Source organism: Heptranchias perlo, chromosome 8 (assembly GCF_035084215.1).
Source record: "Heptranchias perlo isolate sHepPer1 chromosome 8, sHepPer1.hap1, whole genome shotgun sequence".
NCBI classification, from domain to species: domain Eukaryota; kingdom Metazoa; phylum Chordata; class Chondrichthyes; order Hexanchiformes; family Hexanchidae; genus Heptranchias; species Heptranchias perlo.
Genome location: NC_090332.1, coordinates 40,949,349 through 40,973,627, shown reverse-complemented (window position 1 = coordinate 40,973,627; position 24,279 = coordinate 40,949,349). Strand labels below are relative to the sequence as shown.

General features: G+C 41.7%; 1 protein-coding gene across 1 annotated transcript in view; it reads right to left on the bottom strand.

Moving 5' to 3' along the window:
• The window catches only part of LOC137324570 (echinoderm microtubule-associated protein-like 6), a 436,862-nt gene that overhangs the window by 42,286 nt on the left and 370,297 nt on the right, over positions 1-24,279 (bottom strand). Inside the window, exons 35-38 of the mRNA XM_067989009.1 lie at positions 12,836-13,009; positions 6,406-6,614; positions 5,355-5,512; positions 3,702-3,816 (exon numbers count right to left, since the gene is read on the bottom strand). Of these exons, the coding sequence (XP_067845110.1) occupies positions 3,702-3,816; positions 5,355-5,512; positions 6,406-6,614; positions 12,836-13,009 (656 nt within the window). The remainder of the gene's footprint in view (positions 1-3,701; positions 3,817-5,354; positions 5,513-6,405; positions 6,615-12,835; positions 13,010-24,279) is intronic.

The following is a 24,279-nucleotide window of genomic DNA, read 5'->3' as shown; positions in this document are numbered from 1 at the left end:
ATTGAGGTAGCATCTACTGCTTTTTGTGGAAGAGAGTTCCATACTTCTACCACCCTTTGTGTGAAGAAGTGTTTCCTAACTTCTTTTCAGAATGGCCTCGCTCTGATTTTAAGGTTATGTCCCCTTGTCCTAGACTCCCCCACCAGCAGAAAAAATTTCTCTCTATTTACCTTTTCATTCCTTTCAAAATTCTAAAAACCACAATCAAATCACCCCATAATTATCCATACTGCAGGGAATACAAGCCTCATTTATGTAATCTCTCCTCATAGCTTAACCCTTGGAGCCTTGGTAAGATTCTGGTGAATCTGCGCTGCACTCCTTCCAAGGCCAATACAGCAGTTCTAAGGTGCGATGTTCAGAACTGTACACAGTACTCCAGATGAGATCTAACCAGGGCTTTGTACAGCTGTAGCAAAACTTCCTCCCCATTAAATTCTAACTCTCTAGATATTGTGACTAACATTCCATTAGCCTTTTTGATTATATTTTTGTACTTGACCACTACATTTTAGTGATCTATGGACCTCTAAATCTCTTTGGACCTCCACTGTTCCGAGCTTTTCACCATTTAAAAAATATTCGGATCAATCCTTTTTTGGTTCAAAATGGATGACTCACACTTACCTGCGTTGAAATCCATCTGCCACAGTTTTGTCCACTACTTAATCTTTCCATGTCTCTTTTGTAATTTTATGCTCCTGTCTTCACTACTTACTATGCCACCTATTTTTGTGTCATCGGCAAACTTGGATATATGGCTCTCCATTGTGTTATCTAAGTCATTAATAAATATAGTGAATAGTTGAGGCCCTAGCACAGATCCTTGTGAGTCGCCACTAGTCACTTCCTTCCAATTCGAGTACATACCCATTATCCCTACTTTCTGTCTTCTACCGTCCAACCAATCTCCTAACCAGGTCAATAATTTGCCTTTAATTCCATGAGCTTTAATTTTAGCTAACAGTCGCTTATGTGGAACCTTATCGAATGCCTTCTGGAAGTCCATATAAACACATCCATAGACATTCACCTGCCTACTGCTTTGGTTACTTCCTCAAAAAATTCAACTAGTTTCATTAGACAAGGCCTATGCTTTAAAAATCCATGTTGGCCCTCTCTAATCAGCTCAAATTTTTCTAAGTGCTCAGTCACTTTGTCCTTAATTATAGATTCCAATAACTTCCCCACAATAGATGTTTGACTAACAGATCTATAATTTCCTGGTTTCTCTCTCTCACCTTTCTTAAATAATGGAGTTACATTTGTAATTTTCCAATCTAAAAGGGACAATTCCTGAATCGAGAGAGCTTTGGAAGATTATGGCTAAAACATCTGCAATTTCCTCACCTATTTCCTTCAAAACCCTGGGGTGGAAACCATCAGGTTGGGATTTGTCAGTCTTTAGTGCCATTATTTTTTCTAAAACCGTTTTCTTGCTTACGTTAACTTTAGTGAGTTTCAGTCCTTGATTCATTATTAGTTTCCCTGGAATGTCAGGTATATTGTCCTCTTCCTCTATTGTGAAGGCTGACACAAAGTAATTATTCAACAAGTTTGACACTTCCTTATTTTCGTTTGCAACATTACCCGCATCTGTTTTTAAAGGGCTCACATTACCCTTGACTACCCTTTTTCTTCTAATATAATTGTAAAAAACTTCTTGTGTTAATCTTGATATCCCATATATAACATGTTGGAGGACTTTCCTCACCAGAACGGCAATTTATCTTTGAGCTTCTTCTCTAATACCAGTGGAGCAGGGCTCCTCCAACACTTTTTCAGTGTTTTCCACCAAGTCACCAGTTCTCATCAATTTAACGAATTTCAAACACAGTGGGCTAGAAATTGGGCCATCTAGCGCCCGTTGTTTCAGCGCTATGCGGTCTCTTTAAGTGCCAAGATGGCGTCTTGGCTGCACGCACGTATCTAGCGTGACATGCGCCGGACGCCATCTTGGTATAGGTATTAGTGCATGCGCAAGTAACAAACGCTGGATGCATGTAAAGTAAGGAGAAAATGGATACAATCAGTGTGCAACACTGATTTAAAGTGATAGAAACCATGTTGGAACTTAATGCTCAACTTAATGCACTTAACCACAACCATCTGAACATGTCTTAGAGTGCCTGGAGAACCCCTCACCAGCGTTACTTAAAGGGACCATGCAGGATTTACAGGTTAGTTGCTGGATTATTGCTTTTGGCTGCTGATGCATTTGTAACTGTTTTTGGAGGTCTCCTATACTTGAATACTAGGATGCGGGGATATAGCCTAACATTTAGAGCCAGGATATGCAGGAGTGAAGTTAGGAAACGCTTCTACTCGCAAAGGATGGGAGAAGTTTGGAATGCTCTTTTGCAAATGTCAGCTGATGTTAGCTCAATTGTGAATTCTAAATCTGAGATTGATAGATTTCTGTGAACCAAGGGTATTAGGGGTATGGGGCTAAGGCGGGTATATGGGGTTAGGTCATATGTCCACCATGGTCTTACTGTTGGAGGAACAGGCTCGAGGGGCTATATGCCACTGCCACTTGCTGCCTCCTGTTACGCGCCACCTTCTCTTGCAAAAAAATGGGACCTGTGTCTGGGTGATGTGCCTGTCATGGTTGAATTGCTGCCAGTATGTGTGGCCTGTGAGTTTTGGGTGGGCGGCTTGCAACAGTGGTAATATGTAAGGGTGAGAGGAAGCATCTGATTGGCAGAGTTTAGTCCTGATGGAAAGAGTTTGTTGGTATGTGGGTGATGGGGGGTGTACCTCTTGCACTAATGCCTCGAGTGCATCAGCAGAGAACCTTGGAGCACACACTCTTGCAGGCCTGGTACAAACTCAGATCGGCAGATTGGTGAGGTCTGGCATACAGATTGGAGGATGTGGGATTTAGTAATGCGCAACCTTTATTCAATGTTTTAACATAACTCATCAGTTTGTAAACATAGGGACGGGGTCTGCATCTGTGATTTACATGTGCGATGTCCTATCTCCGTTCAGACAGCAGACTGTTATTATTAGCAAATAACAGGTACCAGCTACCTTTAAGCGGTTTTAAGAGACATCCTCCCTTTAAGAGATTGGGGCTCCCCCTGCTGGTAGAAAGTGCACATTTTCTTGAATTGTCGTATCACACCTAGCTTTTAACGCTGCTGTCAGGTCAGTCCTCAGGCCAGTCAAATGTCCTGCCTGCACAGGAAGCACCAAACCCCCAGCATTTTCATTCATTTGCATTACTTTACTGATTGATTTGTTGCAAATCTATGAATGATACAAGTTAATCGACAAATGTGGAATTGCAATATTACATTTTTGTTGCATTGCAAATGGAGATGAAACAGAACCCATTAATTTTGAAAACCAGCTCCATTATTCTTAACTCTTTGCCCCTCAATTTTAATTGTTACTTCAATTTGATTTTCGTCCTCCCAAAAATGTAGTTACTAAAGAGAAAGTATTAAACTTGCGATATCACAACAGAGGGTGAAATAAATCTTAAATGGATATGAAAATCGGATGGAGTATAAAGCAGGCTGTCTATTCACTATCACTCGTTTTGCGCTACCACACAAGACGAGTTTCACCCTCACAGGATCTTAATGGTTTAACAGCTTTTATAATTTTTTTTTGTATGGATGGAACTACTTTAATAAATATCATTGCAACAGACTTTGGACAAGAAATATTTCAAATTTGGATGTTCTGACCTTTCCTCTACAGACAGAACGCACACAGTCCAAAAGTTGTCCTGTCTCCAGCTGGAATGCTCGACATCGCTTCATTTCCTGATCCCAGAGTTTTACTGCACCTCCCTCTTTTGTCCTTTAGGAATTAAAAGCACATCAATCAGTTTTACAGTAAATGTTGTGAATTGCAAACAATATTAACATTTAGATTTATCCATATTAGATAAATAATATGGTGAATTCTAACTTGTATTAACTGAATTACAAACATAACTTTGAAACTGATGGCATTTACGGTGGTTTATGTTCACGAAAATAGATTTTATGTTTTCCAGAATTACTTATACTTGTAACTTTGTGTATATAACAATATACTTGTCCAGATTGATTATTGAACAATTTTCATTCATTTTCCAATGCAAAGATGTATTCATTATCTTAATGACAAAGATTTATATTATACTATTCTTGACCCCATATCAGTAGCATTGTTAAATTCCATAATTCAATTGTGTATTTAATAAAAACAATTTAACAGACTTGAGAGGGAAGTTGCTCCACATCATTCATAATTTTTTCCAATTAATATTTCAGTTTCAGTACATTATAGGGCTAATTTTATGAAGTTCTCCTGATGGCTGGAGCCTCATTGGTTGGGAGTGTGTGTATACTTCTGCCAGCTCCATATTCAGGTGAGTACAGGGCGCCTTCCTGCTGGTTAGCAGCACGTTGCACTGTGCGAGTTCAGCACGTGGCAAGTGAAACGTGGGGCATTCGAAAATTGAATAAATTATTCTGGCTTTTAAATGTTCCTGACGTGTGCGCCTGCTGCCAGCGCATCTACCTTATCGAATATGGCGGGCAGTGCACTTCTGGACAGAAATGTGTGCGCACTTCCTGCCCGCCATATTGGGAACTTAGTCAGCTGGATGGCTGGTTAGGCCACTAGTGGACATAGGAGTTTAATTTTTATTGGTCTTTCCAAACAAATCTTATAAATTACAGATCACAAATAGGATTGTAGGCAACTAAGAGAATTTATTAATAGAATTAACAACAATTGACAAATACTAGAAGGAGCAGTTTTAAAATAAGGTACTTTCATCAGGATAGATATATAGAAACATAGAAAATAGGAGCAGGAGTAGGCCATTCGGCCCTTCGAGCCTGCTCCGCCATTCAATATGATCATGGCTGATCCTCTATCTCAATACCATATTCCTGCTCTCTCCCTATACCCCTTGGTGCCTTTTGTGTCTAGAAATCTATCTAGCTCCTTCTTAAATATATTCAGTGACTTGGCTTCCACAGCCTTCTGTGGTAGAGAATTCCATAGGTTCACCACCCTCTGAGTGAAGAAATTTCTCATCTCAGTCCTAAATGTCCTACCCCGTATCCTGAGACCCTTGTTCTGGACCCCCCAGCCAGGGGAAACATCCTCCCTACATCCAGTCTGTCTAGGCCTGTCAGAATTTTCTATGTTTCAATGAGAAGCCCTCTCATTCTTCTAAACTCGAGTGAATACAGACCGAGTCGACCCAATCTCTCCTCATATGACAGTCCTGCCATCCCAGGAATCAGTCTGGTGAACCTTCACTGCACTCGCTCTATGGCAAGTATATCCTTTATACTATAGTGCTAGTAAAACAAGTAACATATAAAAATGTATCTTACGGTCTTTCCTTGCCTCCAGTGACAATCAAGCCATCCCTTAAAGTTGTGTACATGGTAAAAACAGGTCCTGTATGGGCTTTTGCTACAACACGGATTAAAATGTGATCCTTCCAGACATACACATCTCCATTTATGGCACCAGTGAAAGTAAGACTGTTCTATAAATGAGCAGTATAAAAATGGGTTACGTCACAAAGATATTTGTGTCATACAATAAATGTTAAGGTGAATGCAGAAGTGAATTCTTCCATTGGTTTGCAAAGGTAATAAGAAATCTTTATAGCTCAATCAGAGGCAGGTACTGTAGTTTGGACACAAATGTTTCTTGCTGTTTTGTCTGGAATCATTTAATAAAGTAGTCAATCTCCTTTGATGTTGCAAACAGGAAGTCAAGACCAAGTGTATTCTTTAGATGAAGAGGGTTAGCGGGTGGGGGACAATTGAACACAAGGCATTCAGATGTAATTCAATCCACATTTTAAAGTTGTACATTCTGTCCTTATTTTTATATAAGACTTTGATTTTATATTACTATAGCGATATTTATATAACAAAATCTGTGGTAATTTGGGAATTGGAGAAGTAGAGTTGGTTGGAGTATAGGAGTTTTTCTGCAGTACAGGCTGAGAAGCGAGAAGAGGCAAAACAGAGGTGCCACAGCACCATCAGTGGCTGGAGGGTGTAATTACATTGTGGCAACTTTACATGAGCAGTTTCAATTATAAATGTGGACATTGGAATTTAGAGAGGAAGAAGTTGACACAAAGTGTGATACAAAAGTGGCAAAAGTATGGTTTTGTTGACATGAAATGAATACAGATGTAAGAATTTGAATACCTTATATAGATTGTTAATACTTTTTATAAAACATAATAAATTCCAGCCACTGAAAAGAAAACTGGACATCTGTACACCTGTTGTAGCTTTATTGCGGGAGCAGTCTTGAATTAGCAGAAGAATTAATAAAAAAAATTATTTTTACTTTTCAGATATGTAAATTCTACAGGCAATTGCACATCAGTTTCTTGAAGTATCACTAAACACTACTTACTGCACCAAAGGCAACAGATAGCATGGTTTGCATCCTTGCATCATCCACAGTCCCAATGCTCCCTTTTTTGGAAAGTAATGCTCCACCAGCCAAGGTCCAAAATTTAATGTGTTTTACCCCCACAGACACAAATTGTGTGTCTGAATCCGGACGGAACTCAACCACAAAAATCCTCTCACTATGGGTACCTTTGCTAGCAACTTTGGCACCTAAAACAAAAGAAAAATCAGATACTTGATTAAAAATGTTCCAGGTCAGTAATTCTGTCAGACATGAAGTAATTTATTTATGCATTCCTGCAAGTTTTTGGCAGCAGCTGTAACATGACAAAACAAATTTGGACTCAAAGCAATCTTTTAAAAAAGTTTTATCTAACTAAAGCAACAATGTTGTGCACAAATAGTTACCTAATTGCATACCTATTCTACAATTTGGCTTGATTTTTAAAAATAAATCTAAAGTTACAGAATCACTCTTCCAGTGATCAATTATAAATCATCTTTTAGGACATCATAATTCAATCTCTGTGAGATGTATAGGGGCCATCATAAAATAATCTAGAATGGCTAAGCATTCACCAACTAGCAGCTAGGGCTGGTGTTTAGTTTCTAGAGCGGGAATGGGGGTGAGGGCCAAAATTTGGCTCTTTTGCATAGCCTGATCTGGAGATTTCATTCTATCAGCTGGTGTATGAGACCCTCTCAATTTTTCCTATGCCCCTGCTCCCAGGACATGAACGCATCGTTCTAATTATGCTGCTAGGTATGACAGAGATATACTGATTAGGAATGATGTGTACCCTGCTCCCAAGATGCACAGCCTATCATCACTAGGGACAATTGTCATATATTGTTTATTTAAAAAATTGTTTTCAGGATATGGGTGACACCGGCAAAGTCACATTTATATTGTCCATCCGTTGTTGATCTGAGAAGGTAGTAGTGCACCTTTCCCTTGAACCGCTGTAGTCCTTGTGTTGATGGTATTACAACAACTTTCAACTACATAGCGCCTCTAGAAAAATATCCCAACACACTTTAAAAGTGTACACCCACCCAAGGAGATATTAGATGGGGTGGCTAAAAGCTTGGTCAAAGTGGTGGTAGGTTTTAAGGAGGGTCTTAAGGAGTTGGAGAAGTAGAGAGGTTTAGGGAGCTAATTCCAGAGCTTAGGGCCTAGACAGCTGAAGGCACCTTCGTCAATGGTGGGACAAATGAAATGGGGGATGCACAAGAGGCCAGATTGAGAGAGGTATTGGAGAAATAGAGCTGGGGGTCATCCATGCACATGTGGATCCTGACGCTATGTCTTCGAATAATGTCATCAAGGGTCAGCATGTAGATAAGGAAGAGGAGGGGGCCAAGGATAGATCCTCATGGGACTCCAGAGGCAACAGTGCAGGGTCGGAAAGTGAGGCCATTGCTACAGATGCTCTTTCTATGGATAGGTAAGAGTTGAACCAAATGAAGGCAGTCCCACTCAGCCGCACAATAGAGGAGGGGCGTTGGAGGAAGATGCTGTGGTCCACTGTGTCAAAGGCTGTAGAGAGGTTGAAAAGGATGAGGAGGGATAGTGTACCATGGTCACAGAGGATGTCAATTGTGACTTTGAATAGGGCCATTACAGTGCCGTGGCAGGAGAGGAAACCTTATTGGAAAGATTCAGACATGGAGTTGTGGGAAAGATTGGCACAAATTTTGGAGGCAACAACACGTTCAAGGACTTTTTAAGAGGAAAGGGAGGTTGGAGGTCGAGTGGTAGTTTGTAAAGACAGAGTGGCTGAGGGTGTGCCTTTTGAGGAGGAGGGTGATGATGGCAGATTTGAAAGGGAGGGGGACAGTGCCAGAGGAGAGGTAACCGTTTACAATATCGGTTAGCATGGGGGTCAGGAAGGGAATTTGGGTGGTCAGCGGTTTAGTGGAAATGGGATCAAGAGAGCAGAAGTTAGATCTTATGGAGAAGACAAGCTCAGAGAGGGTATGAGAGAAGACAGGAGAGATGCTAGAAAAAGATGTGGGTTCAGGGCTAGGGCAGGGGAACCATGAGTAGCGTCTGGCTTGTTTGGTAAGGGGAAGAGGGGGATGCTGCAGAGGCAGCTGAATGGGCGGTCTCAATCTTAGTGACAAGAAGTCCATGAGCTCCTTGCACTTATTGTTGGCGATAAGAGTGGAGGGGATGGGAGAGGAACTTAAGGAGACGGTTGGTAGTGAAGAAAAGAAGCCGGGAGTTATTTTTATATTCCAGGATGATTTTGGAGTAGTGAAAGGTTTTGGCAGAGGACAGCAAGGCCTAATAGTGCTTGATGTGGTCTAGTCAGATCTAATGATGGATGGCTAAATGGCAGATACGTTCACGTCTTTGCCAATTGGACTTGAGGGAGCCAAGTGCAACAAATTCTTACCAAAATCAGAAATTGACTGGGAGGAAGGATAGATAATAATGGGATTTTAAAAAAGCCAAAGAAACAGTCTCAGTTTCCATTGCTATGGAATTTCCTACCAGTGGAAATAAAAGACGACGCCAACAACAAGTGCAAGGAGCTCATGGACTTCTTGTCACTAAGATTGAGACCGCCCATTCAGCTGCCTCTGTTAAATTCGATAACCCCGAATCCGGGCGCGGGGGTCATGGTGCGTGATTAGCCTGCGCCCGGTCGTTGCGATGTAGGAAGCACATGAAATTTGTGCGGCCTGGTCATTTACCTGATTTCAACGTGAGCAGCCAGGCCTAGCTGTGCTGTTGAATGACTTCTCACCAGCAGGGGGGCCAGATATCGCGTGAGTGCCTCGCATCTCTTAAAAGGCAGCCTGCACCTCTTTTTTGCAAAATATAAGATATGTGTCTGCATGGAGTCTGAACGGAGATCAGACATCGCACATGTAAAACACAGATGCAGGTCCCGCCCTATGTTTAAAAACTGATGAGTTATGTTAGAACATTGAATAAAGTTCTCCTAAAGTGTGTTCAGGAGAACTTTCTGGACCAGCCCAAAGAGGAAGGAGGCATGGTTGGATTTGGTTCTGGGGAATGAGGCGGGCCAAGTGGAGCAAGTGTCAGTGGGGGAACATATAGGGAACAGCGATCGTAGTATCATAAGGTTTGGAATAGCTATGGAAAAGGACATGGACCACTCTAAAGTAAAAATACTCAATTGGAGGAGGGCCAATTTCAGTGGGATAAGAACAAATCTGCCACGGGTAAATTGGAATCAAAGATTGGTAGGCACAACTGTAATTGAACAATGGGCGGCCTTTAAGGATGAGATGGTTCGGGTTCAGACTAGGTACATTCCCACGAGGGAGAAAGGTAGGGCAACTAAAGCCAGAGCTCCCTGGATGACTAAAGAGATAGAGGGTAAGATAAAGCAGAAAAAAGGGGCGTATGACAGATGTCAGGTTGATAACACAAGTGAGAACCCGGCTGAATATAGAAAGTTCAGAGGGGAAGTGAAAAAAGAAATAAGAAAGGCAAAGACAGAGTATGAGAATAGACCGGCAGCCAACACAAAAGGGAATCCAAAAGTCTTCTATAGCCACGTAAACAGTAAATGGGTAGTAAGAGGAGGGATGGGCGATTAGGGACCAAAAAGGAGATCTACTCATGGAGGCAGAGGGCATGGCCGAGGTACTAAATGAGTACTTTGCATCCGTCTTTACCAAGGAAGAAGATGCTGCTAGACCACTGCTTTTCTTGATAGATATCAATGACTGGGACTTGGGTGTATAGGGCACAATTTCCAAATTTGCAGATGACACAAAACTTGGAATTGTAGTGAACCGTGAGGAGGATAGTGATAGACTTCAAGAAGATATAGACAGGCTGGTGGCATGGGCGGACATATGGCGGATGAAATTTAATGCAGAAAAATTCAAGGTGATATATTTCGGTAGGAAGAATGAGGAGAGGCAATATAAACTAAAGGGCACAATTCTAAAAGGGGTACAGGAACAGAGAGATCTGGGGGTATATGTACACAAATCGATGAAGGTGGCAGGGCAGGTTGAGAAAGTGGTTAAAAAAGCATACAAGATCCTAGGCTTTATAAATTGAGGCATAGAGTACAAAAGCAAGGAAGTCATGATGAATCTTTATAAAACACTGGTTCAGCCACAACTGGAGTATTGTGTCTAGTTCTGGGCACTGCACTTTAGGAAAGATGTGAAGGCCTTAGAGAGGGTGCAGAAGAGATTTGCTAGAATGATTCCAGGGATGAGGGACTTTAGTTATGTGGATAGACTGGAGAAGCTGGGGTTGTTCTTTTGGAACAGAAAAGGTTGAGGAGATTTGATAGAGGTATTCAAAATCATGAAGGGACTAACGTAAGGATTCGCACAACACCAGTTTATAGTCCAACAGCTTTATTTGAAATCACAAGCTTTCGGAGCTTTGCTCCTTCGTCAGGTGAGTGAAGGGTTCCATAAAGGCACCTTATGGAACTCTTCACTCACCTGACGAAGGAGCAAAGCTCCGAAAGCTTGTGATTTCAAATAAAGCTGTTGGACTATAACCTGGTGTTGTGTGAATCCTTACATTTGTCCACCCCAGTCCATCACCGGCATCTCCACATCATGAAGGGACTAGACAGAGTAGATAGAGAGAAACTGTTCTTATTGGTGGAAGGGTCAAGAACCACAGGACATAGATTTAAGATGATTGGCAAAGGAACCAAAGGTGACATGAGGAAAAACATTTTTACACAGCGAGTGGTTAGGATTTGGAAGGCACTGCTAGAGGGGGTGGTGGAGGCAGATTCAATCATGACCTTCAAAAGGGAACTGGATAAGTACTTGAAAGGAAAACATTTGCAGGGCTACGGGGATAGGGCGGGGTAGTGGGTCTAGCTGGATTGCTCTTGCATAGAGCCAGAATGGACTCGATGGGCTGAATGGCCGCCTTCCATTCTGTAATCTTTCTATGAAAGGTTGCGCACTACTAAATCCCACATCCTCCAACCTACACGCCAGACCTCACCAATCTGCCGATCTGAGTTTATACCAAGACCACGAGAGAGCATGCACCAAGGTTCTCTGATGATGCATTAGAGGCAAGCGGTGGACAGAAGGAGGTGCATCTCATATCTACATAGGGGCAAGAGGCCCTCCAGACATGTGCTCAAGAGGCAGTGGGAGACAGTAGGGGGGAAGTCAATGCCAGGCGCACAGCACAACAAACATGGATGCAGTGCAGGAAGAAGTTCAATGCTTTGACACGAGTGGTCAAGGTGAGTGAGGTCAACTGTCAAGTGGCATCTCCTGCCAACTGCACCACTAGCCGCATCCACTGCTCCACACACTATAACCCAATCACCCATCTATCTACAAACTCTTTCAGTCAGTACTCAACTCTTCCCATCAGATGCTTCCTCTCACCCTCACACATTATCACTGTTGCAAGCCGCACACTCCCAACTCAAAGGTCATACATACTGGCAGCTATTCAACCATGACAGGCACATAACCCAAACATCCTGCAGGACACTCACTGGACTCACAGCCTGCTTTCTTGCAGGAGATGGTGACACATAACAGGAGCCAACAAGTGGCAGTGGCATTTAGCCCCTCGAACCTGTTCCGCCATTAAGTGAGATCATGATTGAGCTGTGACTTAGCTCCATATACCTGCCTTAGCCCCATATCCCTTCATACCTTTGGTTAACAAAAATCTATCCATCTCAGATTTAAAATTAACAATTGGGCTAGCATCAACTGCAATTTGCCGAAGAGCGTTCCAAGCTTCTACCACCCTTTGCACGTAGAAGCGTTTCCTAACTTCACTCTTGCAAGTCCTGGCTCTAAATTTTAGGCTATGTCCCCTAGTCCTAGTATTCAAGTATAGGAGACCTCCAAAAACAGGTACATTGCATCAGCTGCCAGAAGCAATAATCCAGCAACTAATCTGTAAATCCTGCACGGTCGCTTTAAATGGTGCTGGTGGGGGGTCCTCTAGGCCATCTACGACATGTTCAGCTGTTCGTGGTTAAGACAATGCGTTGGCTGGAGTATTGAATGTCAAAATGGTATCTATCCCTTAAAATCAGTGTTGCACACTGATCTAACGCATATTCTCTTTACTTTACATGGTACCAGTGTTCATTACCTGTGCGTGAGCAAGCACCTTTACGAAGATGGCGTCAGGCGTAGGTCACACTAAATGCGTGCACGCGCATTCCGGTCGACATTTTGGGACCTTAGGAGGCCGTGTAGTGCCTAAAAAACAGGCGCTACATAGCCCAATTTACAGCCCGAGATATCTTGTGTTATTTATTTTGCCTCCTGCAGATGTGTTCATGACATAACACTGGCGCAATTGGTGCAGAATCTACTAGTTATAGTAGAATGCTTAAATCTACTAGTTATAGTAGAACATAGGTCAGTGGCTATGGAAAATAAAAAGAAAGAACTTGTTAATTATAATAAGCTTTAAAATTTACCTTCCTGCCATCTCCAAACAGTGATGGTGTGTTCAGGGTCAACACCCAATGATAACAGCAACTTGCCAGTGGCACTGAAGTTAACATAACTGACACCTTTATTATGGGAACAACGCAGGATAGAAAGTGTCTGCTTGCTTATGACATCCCAAACGTGAATGGATGGAGTTGTCCCTAGTAATTTTAGAAATATTAGCATAAGTCAAAATGAAAGTGTAGAAATAGCAAAACATTTAAAACTTGAAGGCCATTTTTAGTACCTTGTATTAATATTTCTATTAAATGCTTGCATCTTCTCTGAAAAAAGATGCATTCACAGTCTACTAATCTAGCTCAGGCAAGAAACATACACTAAAGGCTATCTACTATCCACTAATGCTATCTACTAAGCACTGCAATGAACTCAGAACAAAACCATGAGCTGCACATCCACATATATCTGCTTTATGAGCAAATACATTACTACAGTTTCACAATGACAAGAGAATCAGTGAAACTGCACAAATAAAAATAAAGAGAATGGGAGACGGGGGAAGGGGGGGGAGCGGGGGGGCGGGGTGGGGGGGGAGAGGGGAAAGAGCTGATAGCCTTACCTGGTGTGTCTGCAAAATCACCTGCATTGAGATAGCAATTGCAAATGAGGAAATATTGATCCAAGATAAATTATACTCTCTGATGCTGAAGTATTACACAACAGTATCAGAGGAGAAATATTGACAACAAATTATACATGCAAAATGAACATGAGGTAAGATGTGTTTTTAATAAAAGCAAAATTCTGATTTGAAGCTAAAATACAACTGTGACTTATATATTACATTGATGAAACTATTATTATGTGAACCAGACTGTTAAATTAATGCCAGAATCAAAGTAATTGCCATACATTTTAAGTGGTTTAGGTTAGAAGTTGAGTAAACAGTAATTACTACACTAAGTAAATAATTTCTTGCATTTAACAATACGTAATGGGAAGTAACAAATACATTACCAGAATAAGAATTCTAAGCTGCATTTGAAGACCAATAAAAATAAACAACTAAATCATTTTGTATCTCATTTTGCTCACCTAAATTAGATGAACTATCAATGAAAAGTTTAACACAATCTCGCAAACTTCTGTGTTCAATAGTTAGCATGTTTTACTACATGAAACTCTTAAAGGGATGGTACTGACATTGTTAAGAATCTTGGATAACATTTTACCACTGTCTAGGAGTTGGACAAGTGTTATGGAGAAGTTGGCCAGAAGTTAAGAGTGGATAAACTTTGGTATTTCTAACGTTCAGATAGCTCATTTGCATACTTTGAATAAGCAGTCACTGAAATGGAAGATGAGGGTAGGCAAGTAATCTGCAACTTTATTTCCAGGGTTGGACAGGAGCTAAGAATGGATGTCTACTAACAGCCTTGGCTGAGTGGTACCACTCTTGCCTCTGAGTCAGAAGGATGTGGGTTCAAGCCCCATTATAGAGACTTGAGCACACTTCAGTGCCGTACTGAGGGAGTGCTGCACTGTTGCAGGTGTCGACTTTCGGATGAGACGTTAAACTGAGGCCCTCTCAAGTGGATGTAAAAGATCCCATGGCAATATTCGAAGAAGAGCTGGGGAGTTCTCCCAGTGTCCTGGCCAATATTTATCCCTCTACCAACATCACTAAAAAACAGATTATCTGGTCATGTCATGTTTGTGGGACCTTGCTGTGTGCAAACTGACTGCTGTGGTTCCCTACATTGTAACAGTGACTGCGCATTAAAAGTACTTCATTAGCTGTAAAGTGCTTTGGGACGTCCTGAAGTTGTGAAAGGCGCTATATAAATGTAAGTCCTTTCCTTATTTCAATAATTTTCATAAGGAGTGGTACTGTGAGTGGTAGTTGCGGCAGAATTTCAAAATGAAGGAAATAGACACTGTTTTTGTAGTTGCAATCAGGAGTCCCGAATGGCATGTTGCTTCCCAAGTGACAGTGCAAGTGACGTAACAGGAGATGTGGAAAATGTTTTGGAAACCGAGAGTGATCAGCTAGAAGTCATGGTTCATGTCAGAACCAAAGACGTAGGAAAGAATACAACAGATGTTTTGCAGAGGGAGCTTGAGGAGTTAGGATATAAGATAAAGAGCGAAGCTTGAAGGGTAGTAATCTCACAGGAACTCCAGGTGTCAGATGCTGGGCTACCTAGGGAGAGGAAGATTAGAGGCTTAAGGAACACTTCAGATCTGAGGGTTTCAGATTTATGGAGCATTGAGGCAAATTCTGGGAAAGATGGAAGTTAGACTGTGCAGTAGACGTGGTCTACATGGACTTCAGCAAGGCATTTGACAAGGTACCGCATGGTAGGTTGTTACATAAGGTTAAATCTCATGGGATCCAAGGTGAGGTAGCCAATTGGATACAAAATTGGCTTGACGACAGAAGACAGAGGGTGGTTGTAGAGGGTTGTTTTTCAAACTGGATGCCTGTGTCCAGCGGTGTGCCTCAGGGATCGGTGCTGGGTCCGCTGTTATTTGTTATTTATATTAATGATTTGGATGAGAATTTAGGAGGCATGGTTAGTAAGTTTGCAGATGACACCAAGATTGGTGGCATTGTGGACAGTGAAGAAGGTTATCTGGGATTGCAACGGGATCTTGATCAATTGGGCCAGTGGGCCGATGAATGGCAGATGGAGTTTAATTTAGATAAATGTGAGGTGATGCATTTTGGTAGATCGAATCGGGCCAGGACCTACTCCGTTAATGGTAGGGCGTTGGGGAGAGTTATAGAACAAAGAGATCGAGGAGTACAGATTCATAGCTCCTTGAAAGTGGAGTCACAGGTGGATAGGGTGGTGAAGAAGGCATTCGGCATGCTTGGTTTCATTGGTCAGAACATTGAATGCAGGAGTTGGGATGTCTTGTTGAAGTTGTACAGGGCATTGGTGAGGCCACACTTGGAGTACTGTGTACAGTTCTGGTCACCCTATTATAGAAAGGATATTATTAAACTAGAAAGAGTGCAGAAAAGATTTACTAGGATGCTACCGGGACTTGATGGTTTGACTTACAGGGAGAGGTTAGACAGACTGGGACTTTTTTCCCTGGAGAGTAGGAGGTTAAGGGGTGATCTTATAGAAGTCTATAAAATAATGAGGGGCATAGATAAGGTCGATAGTCAAAATCTTTTCCCAAAGGTAGGGGAGTCTATAACGAGGGGGCATAGATTTAAGGTGAGAGGGGAGAGATACAAAAGGGTCCAGAGGGGCAATTTTTTCACTCAAAGGGTGGTGAGTGTCTGGAACGAGCTGCCAGAGGCAGTAGTAGAGGCGGGTACAATTTTGTCTTTTAAAAAGCATTTGGACAGTTACATGGGTAAGATGGGTATAGAGGGATATGGGCCAAGTGCAGGCAATTGGGACTAGCTTAGTGGTATAAACTGGGCGACATGGACATGTTGGGCCGAAGGGCCTGTTTCCATGTTGTAACTTCTATGATTCTATGGACAGAAGGGATCGTCTTCATCTGAACTGATACTGCACCACTGTTCTTACAGAGAAGATTAAGTGTGTATTGGGGAGGGTGTAAATTTGTATGGCAAGGCAGACCACGAACTAGGGATGTTGATACTTCCAAGATGTTAATTATAGAGGATATTAACTATAAAGGAGGTTTCAAAGCAAAGGAAGAAAATAACAAAACCAGATGACACTTGAGAGGTCAGATGCGACTGACAGTGAGACTTATCATACAGTGGACAAAAGGGGGATAAACAAAAAGTACAGCAGTGAGAAAAGAGAAGTAGTGAAGGAGTAAAAGTTGCAAATAGCAATAAGAAAAAAAGCTAACATTTTTAGAAGAGATAGGGAGAACAAAAATGGAGAGGTGCAGCATTATTTTTTAAGGGAAGGATTTCAATGATAGAAAGGAAAAATATTGCAAGTAATAATTTACTCTGTGTCTCTGTGCGTTAAGCTAAGGAATAAAAAGGGTCATGCTACAATATTGGCCATCCTTTGCAGCCTAGCAAATTGAAGAGGAATTCTGCTAACAGTCCGGAGAAGTATGTACAGTAATGCAAGTATCATACGGAATAAAATTTGGGAACTAGAAGCAACAATTGCATAAATGAAATGATAGTGTTGCTTTAACTGAAACTTGGGATCACCTGCCGTATGAACTAAACATTTCAGATTATAACATTTTTAGAAGAGATAGGGAGAACAAAAATGAAAAGGTGCAGCATTATTTTTTAAGGGAAGGATTTCAATGATAGAAAGGAAAAATATTGCAAGTAATAATTTACTCTGTGTCTCTGTGCGTTAAGCTAAGGAATAAAAAGGGTCATGCTACAATATTGGCCATCCTTTGCAGCCCAGCAAATTGAAAAAGAATTCTGCTAACAGTCCAGAGAAGTTGTAAAAATAATAAGGCAGCAATAATGGGGACAGTAACTAGCCAGAAAAGATTAGGAGAATAAATATATTGGGGTTAAATGAAGAGAGATGTACAGAATGCTTTCAAAACTGTGCTTTGGAATCAGTATATAACATGCTATATAAAGAATGTTGCAATACTGGATTTAGTTCTGGGTAATGATAAGGTTGTAGAAAAATCAGAGATGATTGTTATGTAATTAGCTTTCATGTTAAAACATGAAAACAAGGCAAAACAGAGTCAATATCAAAGTTGATTGATTGGAAAGTGTAAACTATAAAGAGTTAGATTATTTCCAATAATAGATAAATTGAAGACGACAAGCCATCATCTCAAAACAGGGGGTAATTTTGGACTCCCAGCGGGAAACTGTTTTGAGGTGTACAGAGCAAGAGCAACAGCTGACCAGAGGAGTTGGCAGGAGTCCTGTCCCAGTTTCTGGGTCATCCCTCATTTGCATGGTTGATGCTAGCGTGGAACACATAGACAACTAGCTGATTAGGAGGCAGGAAATTGGCAGGGCCTGCAGCTTAAAGGTGCATTTTTTAGTAGACGAAGCAGGGAAGCAACACTGTAGAGCTGTAGGAAGAAGACTGGGAACAAGAAGAGTTCCATCAGGGCCCGAAGTTTTGAGATACAGCCGTGGAAATGCTGATGGATAAAGTTCAAAATGGAAAGGATGTATTCCTCCTCTTAGAGTCTGCTCTGAGCTGCAGCACACTAGCAGGGACTGTCAGGCAATGGGAATGGAACATATGCCATCTCTCATGATAACGTCTATAGTCTTGTGACCCCTGAATCAAAGCCTGCCCTGTTTCCAGAAAGCAAGCTGGGCCAAACTACCTCAGCAGACACCAAGTTGTTACAGCCTGCAACTGGGCCCTTTCAGTCCCGAGCTTCTACAGGTCTCCGATCACAAGCATTTCATGAGCCCTTGAATGAGCTACAGCAGCCTCCCTCCTTGCATGTTGTAGCCACTGTGAAAGCACCTTACAGAAATACTATAGTAGGTAAAATATCGCTTCAGACAGCCACTAGGGATTTATACTGGGGTGAGAAATAGTATGCAGGCTTTTCTGTAAGCCAGCAAAACCACTATGCTGTTTGAAATCTTTTTGTGCTGAGAATGTTCCTGCAGTAGCTGGTGAATTCAGTTGTGTGCTCCCTATGATTTTCTATCCATGCATTTTAAAAGGATGGAAAATCACAGGGAGTGCATGTGTCAATCCACGATATGCGATCCCTGTCTGGATATGATTTTGTAAAATTTGAGTTAAGGTCTCTTGGATCTAAGCACTCACATAATTTGCCATTTTTCTTGGATATTATAACAAGCAAGTTAACCCAACCAGTTAGTTCATCAGCTGTGGTAATCACATTCATCCCTTCCATGAAAGTAGTTCTATTTTGAGTTTATTGTTTGGTGGAAATGGCACATTTCTGCATGCATGCTGTACTGGTTGAGTACCTCCCTCAACGGCTGTTATACTCACCTGCTGGATAACTCTAATCCTTCGAACATGACTACATGTTATATCAGCATTTCTCATGAATGCCTTAACATTCAACATCCTCTTTATGAAAGTGAGTTTGTCACATGCTTTCAAACCCAAAATTGTACTTCCACAGGAATAATCATAAACTTTTCTTTGCCTTTGAACTTCACTGTTCCTATGCACCAGCCTTTCACTGATATATTAACTCCAAAATATATTATCTTGACTTTGTAGCAACTTTCATGTTCACATTTTTACCTGTATTCCTGAACCTAAGTTTGAAGTTAACTTTAGTGTTATTGACATCTACATCTGGTTTCTGTTTATCCCTTACTCCACCTGTAATCATATCTATAAAGACATCACCCTCAACTGTGTCAATTTTTTATTTCTGACTCCAGCAGCACTTGGTAGTGTCCTATTTTACTGGACTTATGGCAAGTTTTTCTATATGCAGGGCACGGCCTAGGCTTGTGCCTTCTGTCACAATGCTTACACTTGAATTTGCCCTTTGTTTGCTTTGCTTTTATACCAGCCCAATCTTTAGTGGCATGCCATCTTTTTAGTGACCTCATGAATTGACTCTCCTTTATCACTTAGTCATGTGATTTCCTTCATTTTGCTTTGTGTGGCTTCAGATCCTGAATCACATCCACTGCCTTTTTTCTACTGTCATGTCAGGGTTACTTTGTAGCTTTTCTCTTATGCTGGTTTTTAAAATCTCAAACACTGCAATTTCTGATGAGGGAATCCTTAAATGCTCCATACTCACATGAATAGACCAATATCTTTAACACCATGGCATGACTTTATAAATTCTCTGCCAGATTAATGTCTGGAATTAAATATATAACTCTCGTATGTGTTGTTCTTATGTGGAAGGCAAAACTTCTCAAATGGTCTTATTACTTTGTCTATCTTTTGTTTATCTGCATTATCTTCCCAAATGAAGGTATAGTAGGTCTCAAACACAGCTTGGCATAGTGCTACAATTGTAATGTAAATGGAGCCTAAAGCAGCATTGTTTGAGTTTGTATTAGATAAAAAAGAAATGTTAATTTCCATGCATGATTAAAAAAAAGTAGTTAAATGTGAATTTTTTACACGTGTGAATTTATAGCTGAAATAAACACAATTGTCGGTAATTCTATGTAGCTAGTGCTGGACCTCTAGGATCTATGACTGAAATAAGCAGACCTAAACATTGATAAGGGATTCCAGGGTTCCACTGTTCCAAGGCGGGGGCTGCGGTGTGAAAGAGCGGGGGGGTAATGCACTTTGAGTGAAAGTATCTGGAAAGAAGTTTGTAACAATTCTTCCCAAAGTCAGTGAAGTAAGTGTTTTTTTTATTGGTTTCTGGATAATAATAAATTTGTTTTTTTTATCTATTGTAGATGGATAGATACATTGAAAGCACAGCTGTATAAATAAATTTGGTCTGAAGGAATTGTTGTTTTCGAATTCTCAGTGTAATTAAAAAATTACACAAGTGCTGTAATTAGCCTGCCTCTGTCTCTGTGGTAAAAAAGACAAGCACTTGAAGATAGTTTAACCTTACCTCAAAAATAGGTTCTAAGGTTCATGCTCCAGCTTGTTTTGAAATTAATTGGAAAAAATGCATAATCACTTCTATAGCCTGAAGAGAGACACACTTTGAGTTGTTGCACTGAGAGAATGCTGCGATTTCTCCACTGTGCACAAAATCAAACTGTGGCATCCTGAGAATTGTAGGGGATGCAAAATGAGTGGTAGCGAACTGGCCGTCTGTTATATACCCTGCCTAATTTTCCTTTCCACTGAAGTCAATAGAAAGGAAAATCGGGTGGGTGTATAACGGCAGCCGATCCACTACTGCCTGTTCTGTGCCCCGCCGAAGTTGAATTTTACTTTGAATTTTTTTCGTGATTTTATTAGTTCAGTTCCTGCTTTTCTTTTATTGGTAGACTTTCCTCGCCACTCAGTTATAAAGTTCTGACTTGCTATGACTGAAAGGATTTTGAATATTCTTGAGTGATTTGATTAGTTCATTTTCTGCTTTTTTATTCACAAATTATACTCACTGCTTATTGCTGTAGAATTTTGATTTGTTGCTTTTTTGGAATATGAAATTTGAGCCAACCAGATGGTAATGTGATGCAGAAATTTGCATATATATATGTGCAACATCTGAAATGTGATGGACAAAACACTGCTAGATATATTGGCCAGGATTTTGACTCAGAGTCGGGAAGGTTGTGGGGGCGGTCGAATCGTGGTCGCAGATGTCCTTAAGATTTTGACATAAGGAGGTCTTTTATTTTTTTTGTTAGTTTGTCGTCCTGATTGACAGGCTGGCCTCAGTCGGACGGGAGTAGAGCAAGGATGAGGACATGAAAAGGTAAGTCTTCAGGTAAATCTTAGATTGTATGGAAGGGTGGGGGGGGCATGGGGCACTGATGGGAATGGGGCACTGGGGGGCATGGGAATCAGTCACCGTGGGGTGGGGGGAGGTCAGTCATCGGAGGAGTCAGTCATGCGGGAGGGGAGATTGGGAGTTATGAGGGGTGGACGATTGGGTGTCAGTCACTGGAGGGGGGGGGTGTTAGGATCGGGGGTCACTGTGATAGTCCGCGATCGTTGGGGGGAGGGGTGCGCGATCGTTCTGGGAGGGTCACGATCGTTTGGGGGGGGGTCTGCGATCATTTGTGGGGGGCATAATCATTTGGGGGGGTCCGCGATCATTGGGAGGGTTACGGTGTTTGGGGTGGGTCACTGCAGGTAGACTTCTTGGGTCTGGGGGAAGCTCCTCCAGGCCCACAAACAGTGCCAGAAAGGCACTTGCCTGCAGTTTTGGGCCTTCTCGCCTCCTCTCATGTGACATGAAGGAGAAGGCCTGGGGATCCTGGCCCCCAGGGGTTGCAATCGCAAAACCTGAAAAAATGGAGGCCTGCAGTCTCCTTGAAAGGTTTTAGTGATCAATCCGCCTCCTGGGAGCGGGTTGGTCACCTGCCCCTCATCCTGCCTTGGTGAAAACCGGAAATAGGCGAATTGGAGGCGGGTCTGAAAGTGTTGCAATTTTCAATGCCCCCCCGCCCCCAACTCACCCATTTTTCACAGTTAAAATCCTGACCATTATTTCTGTTATGCGAGGCGCAAATTTCCCATGGTGCTCACACTAACCACAATGTTGTGTTGTTTTACAAGGACAGGTGAATTATAAATTGCAAAACACTGTGCATTATTTTTCTGTTAAAGTGTAGGTCTGTTCTCCTATAAGGCTACAAAGTCTAATTACTGTTAAGTAAGCAGTGGTTTAGTTCATACAAAGGTTAGTTAAGAGGCTTCAGACATTCTGGCTTTGGTATTTTGTGTTCCTGGAGAGATACTTCGTTTCTTTATGCTTCGATTTGAAGGGTGATACTTGAAATATGACAGAGAAGTGTGATGGACAAGAGATATGTGCTAAATGTACCATATTTGTGATATTACATGGGAATATGAGATTTTTAAATGTGAAAATATTGTTCTGGCTTATTTAATCAGATCTGCTCACTATAGTTATTTTTATTGTTGTTTTAGTCAATGTTAACTTCTTACGGTTGGGTTTAACAGTTCTAGAAAATGCATGCTAGCAGCAATTAACATGTGTTATAGAATCATAGAATCATAGAATCATAGAAGTTACAACATGGAAACAGGCCCTTCGGCCCAACATGTCCATGTCGCCCAGTTTATACCACTAAGCTAGTCCCAATTGCCTGCACTTGGCCCATATCCCTCGATACCCATCTTCCCCATGTAACTGTCCAAATGCTTTTTAAAAGACAAAATTGTACCCGCCTCTACTACTGCCTCTGGCAGCTCGTTCCAGACACTCACCACCCTTTGAGTGAAAAAATTGCCCCTCTGGATCCTTTTGTATCTCTCCCCTCTCACCTTAAATCTGTGCCCCCTCGTTATAGACTCCCCTACCTTTGGGAAAAGATTTTGACTATCGACCTTATCGATGCCCCTCATTATTTTATAGACTTCTATAAGATCACCCCTTAACCTCCTACTCTCCAGGGAATAAAGTCCCAGTCTGTCTAACCTCTCCCTGTAAGTCAAACCATCAAGTCCCGGTAGCATCCTAGTAAATCTTTTCTGCACTCTTTCTAGTTTAATAATATCCTTTCTATAATAGGGTGACCAGAACTGTACACAGTACTCCAAGTGTGGCCTCACCAATGCCCTGTACAACTTCAACAAGACATCCCAACTCCTGCATTCAATGTTCTGACCAATGAAACCAAGCATGCTGAATGCCTTCTTCACCACCCTATCCACCTGTGACTCCACTTTCAAGGAGCTATGAATCTGTACTCCTAGATCTCTTTGTTCTATAACTCTCCCCAACGCCCTACCATTAACGGAGTAGGTCCTGGCCCGATTCGATCTACCAAAATGCATCACCTCACATTTATCTAAATTAAACTCCATCTGCCATTCATCGGCCCACTGGCCCAATTTATCAAGATCCCGTTGCAATCCTAGATAACCTTCTTCACTGTCCACAATGCCACCAATCTTGGTGTCATCTGCAAACTTACTAACCATGCCTCCTAAATTCTCATCCAAATCATTAATATAAATAACAAATAACAGCGGACCCAGCACCGATCCCTGAGGCACACCGCTGGACACAGGCATCCAGTTTGAAAAACAACCCTCGACAACCACCCTCTGTCTTCTGTCGTCAAGCCAATTTTGTATCCAATTGGCTACCTCACCTTGGATCCCATGAGATTTAACCTTATGTAACAACCTACCATGCGGTACCTTGTCAAATGCTTTGCTGAAGTCCATGTAGACCACGTCTACTGCACAGCCCTCATCTATCTTCTTGGTTACCCCTTCAAAAAACTCAATCAAATTCGTGAGACATGATTTTCCTCTCACAAAACCATGCTGACTGTTCCTAATTAGTCCCTGCCTCTCCAAATGCCTGTAGATTCTGTCCCTCAGAATACCCTCTAACAACTTACCCACTACAGATGTCAGGCTCACTGGTCTGTAGTTCCCAGGCTTTTCCCTGCCGCCCTTCTTAAACAAAGGCACAACATTTGCTACCCTCCAATCTTCAGGCACCTCACCTGTAGCGGTGGATGATTCAAATATCTCTGCTAGGGGACCCGCAATTTCCTCCCTAACCTCCCATAACGTCCTGGGATACATTTCATCAGGTCCCGGAGATTTATCTACCTTGATGCGCATTAAGACTTCCAGCACCTCCCTCTCTGTAATATGTACACTCCTCAAGACATCACTATTTATTTCCCCAAGTTCCCTAACATCCATGCCTTTCTCAACCGTAAATACCGATGTGAAATATTCATTCAGGATCTCACCCATCTCTTGTGGTTCCGCACATAGATGACCTTGTTGATCCTTAAGAGGCCCTACTCTCTCCCTAGTTACCCTTTTGCCCTTTATGTATTTGTAGAAGCTCTTTGGATTCACCTTTGCCTGATCTGCCAAAGCAATCTCATATCCCCTTTTTGCCCTCCTGATTTCTCTCT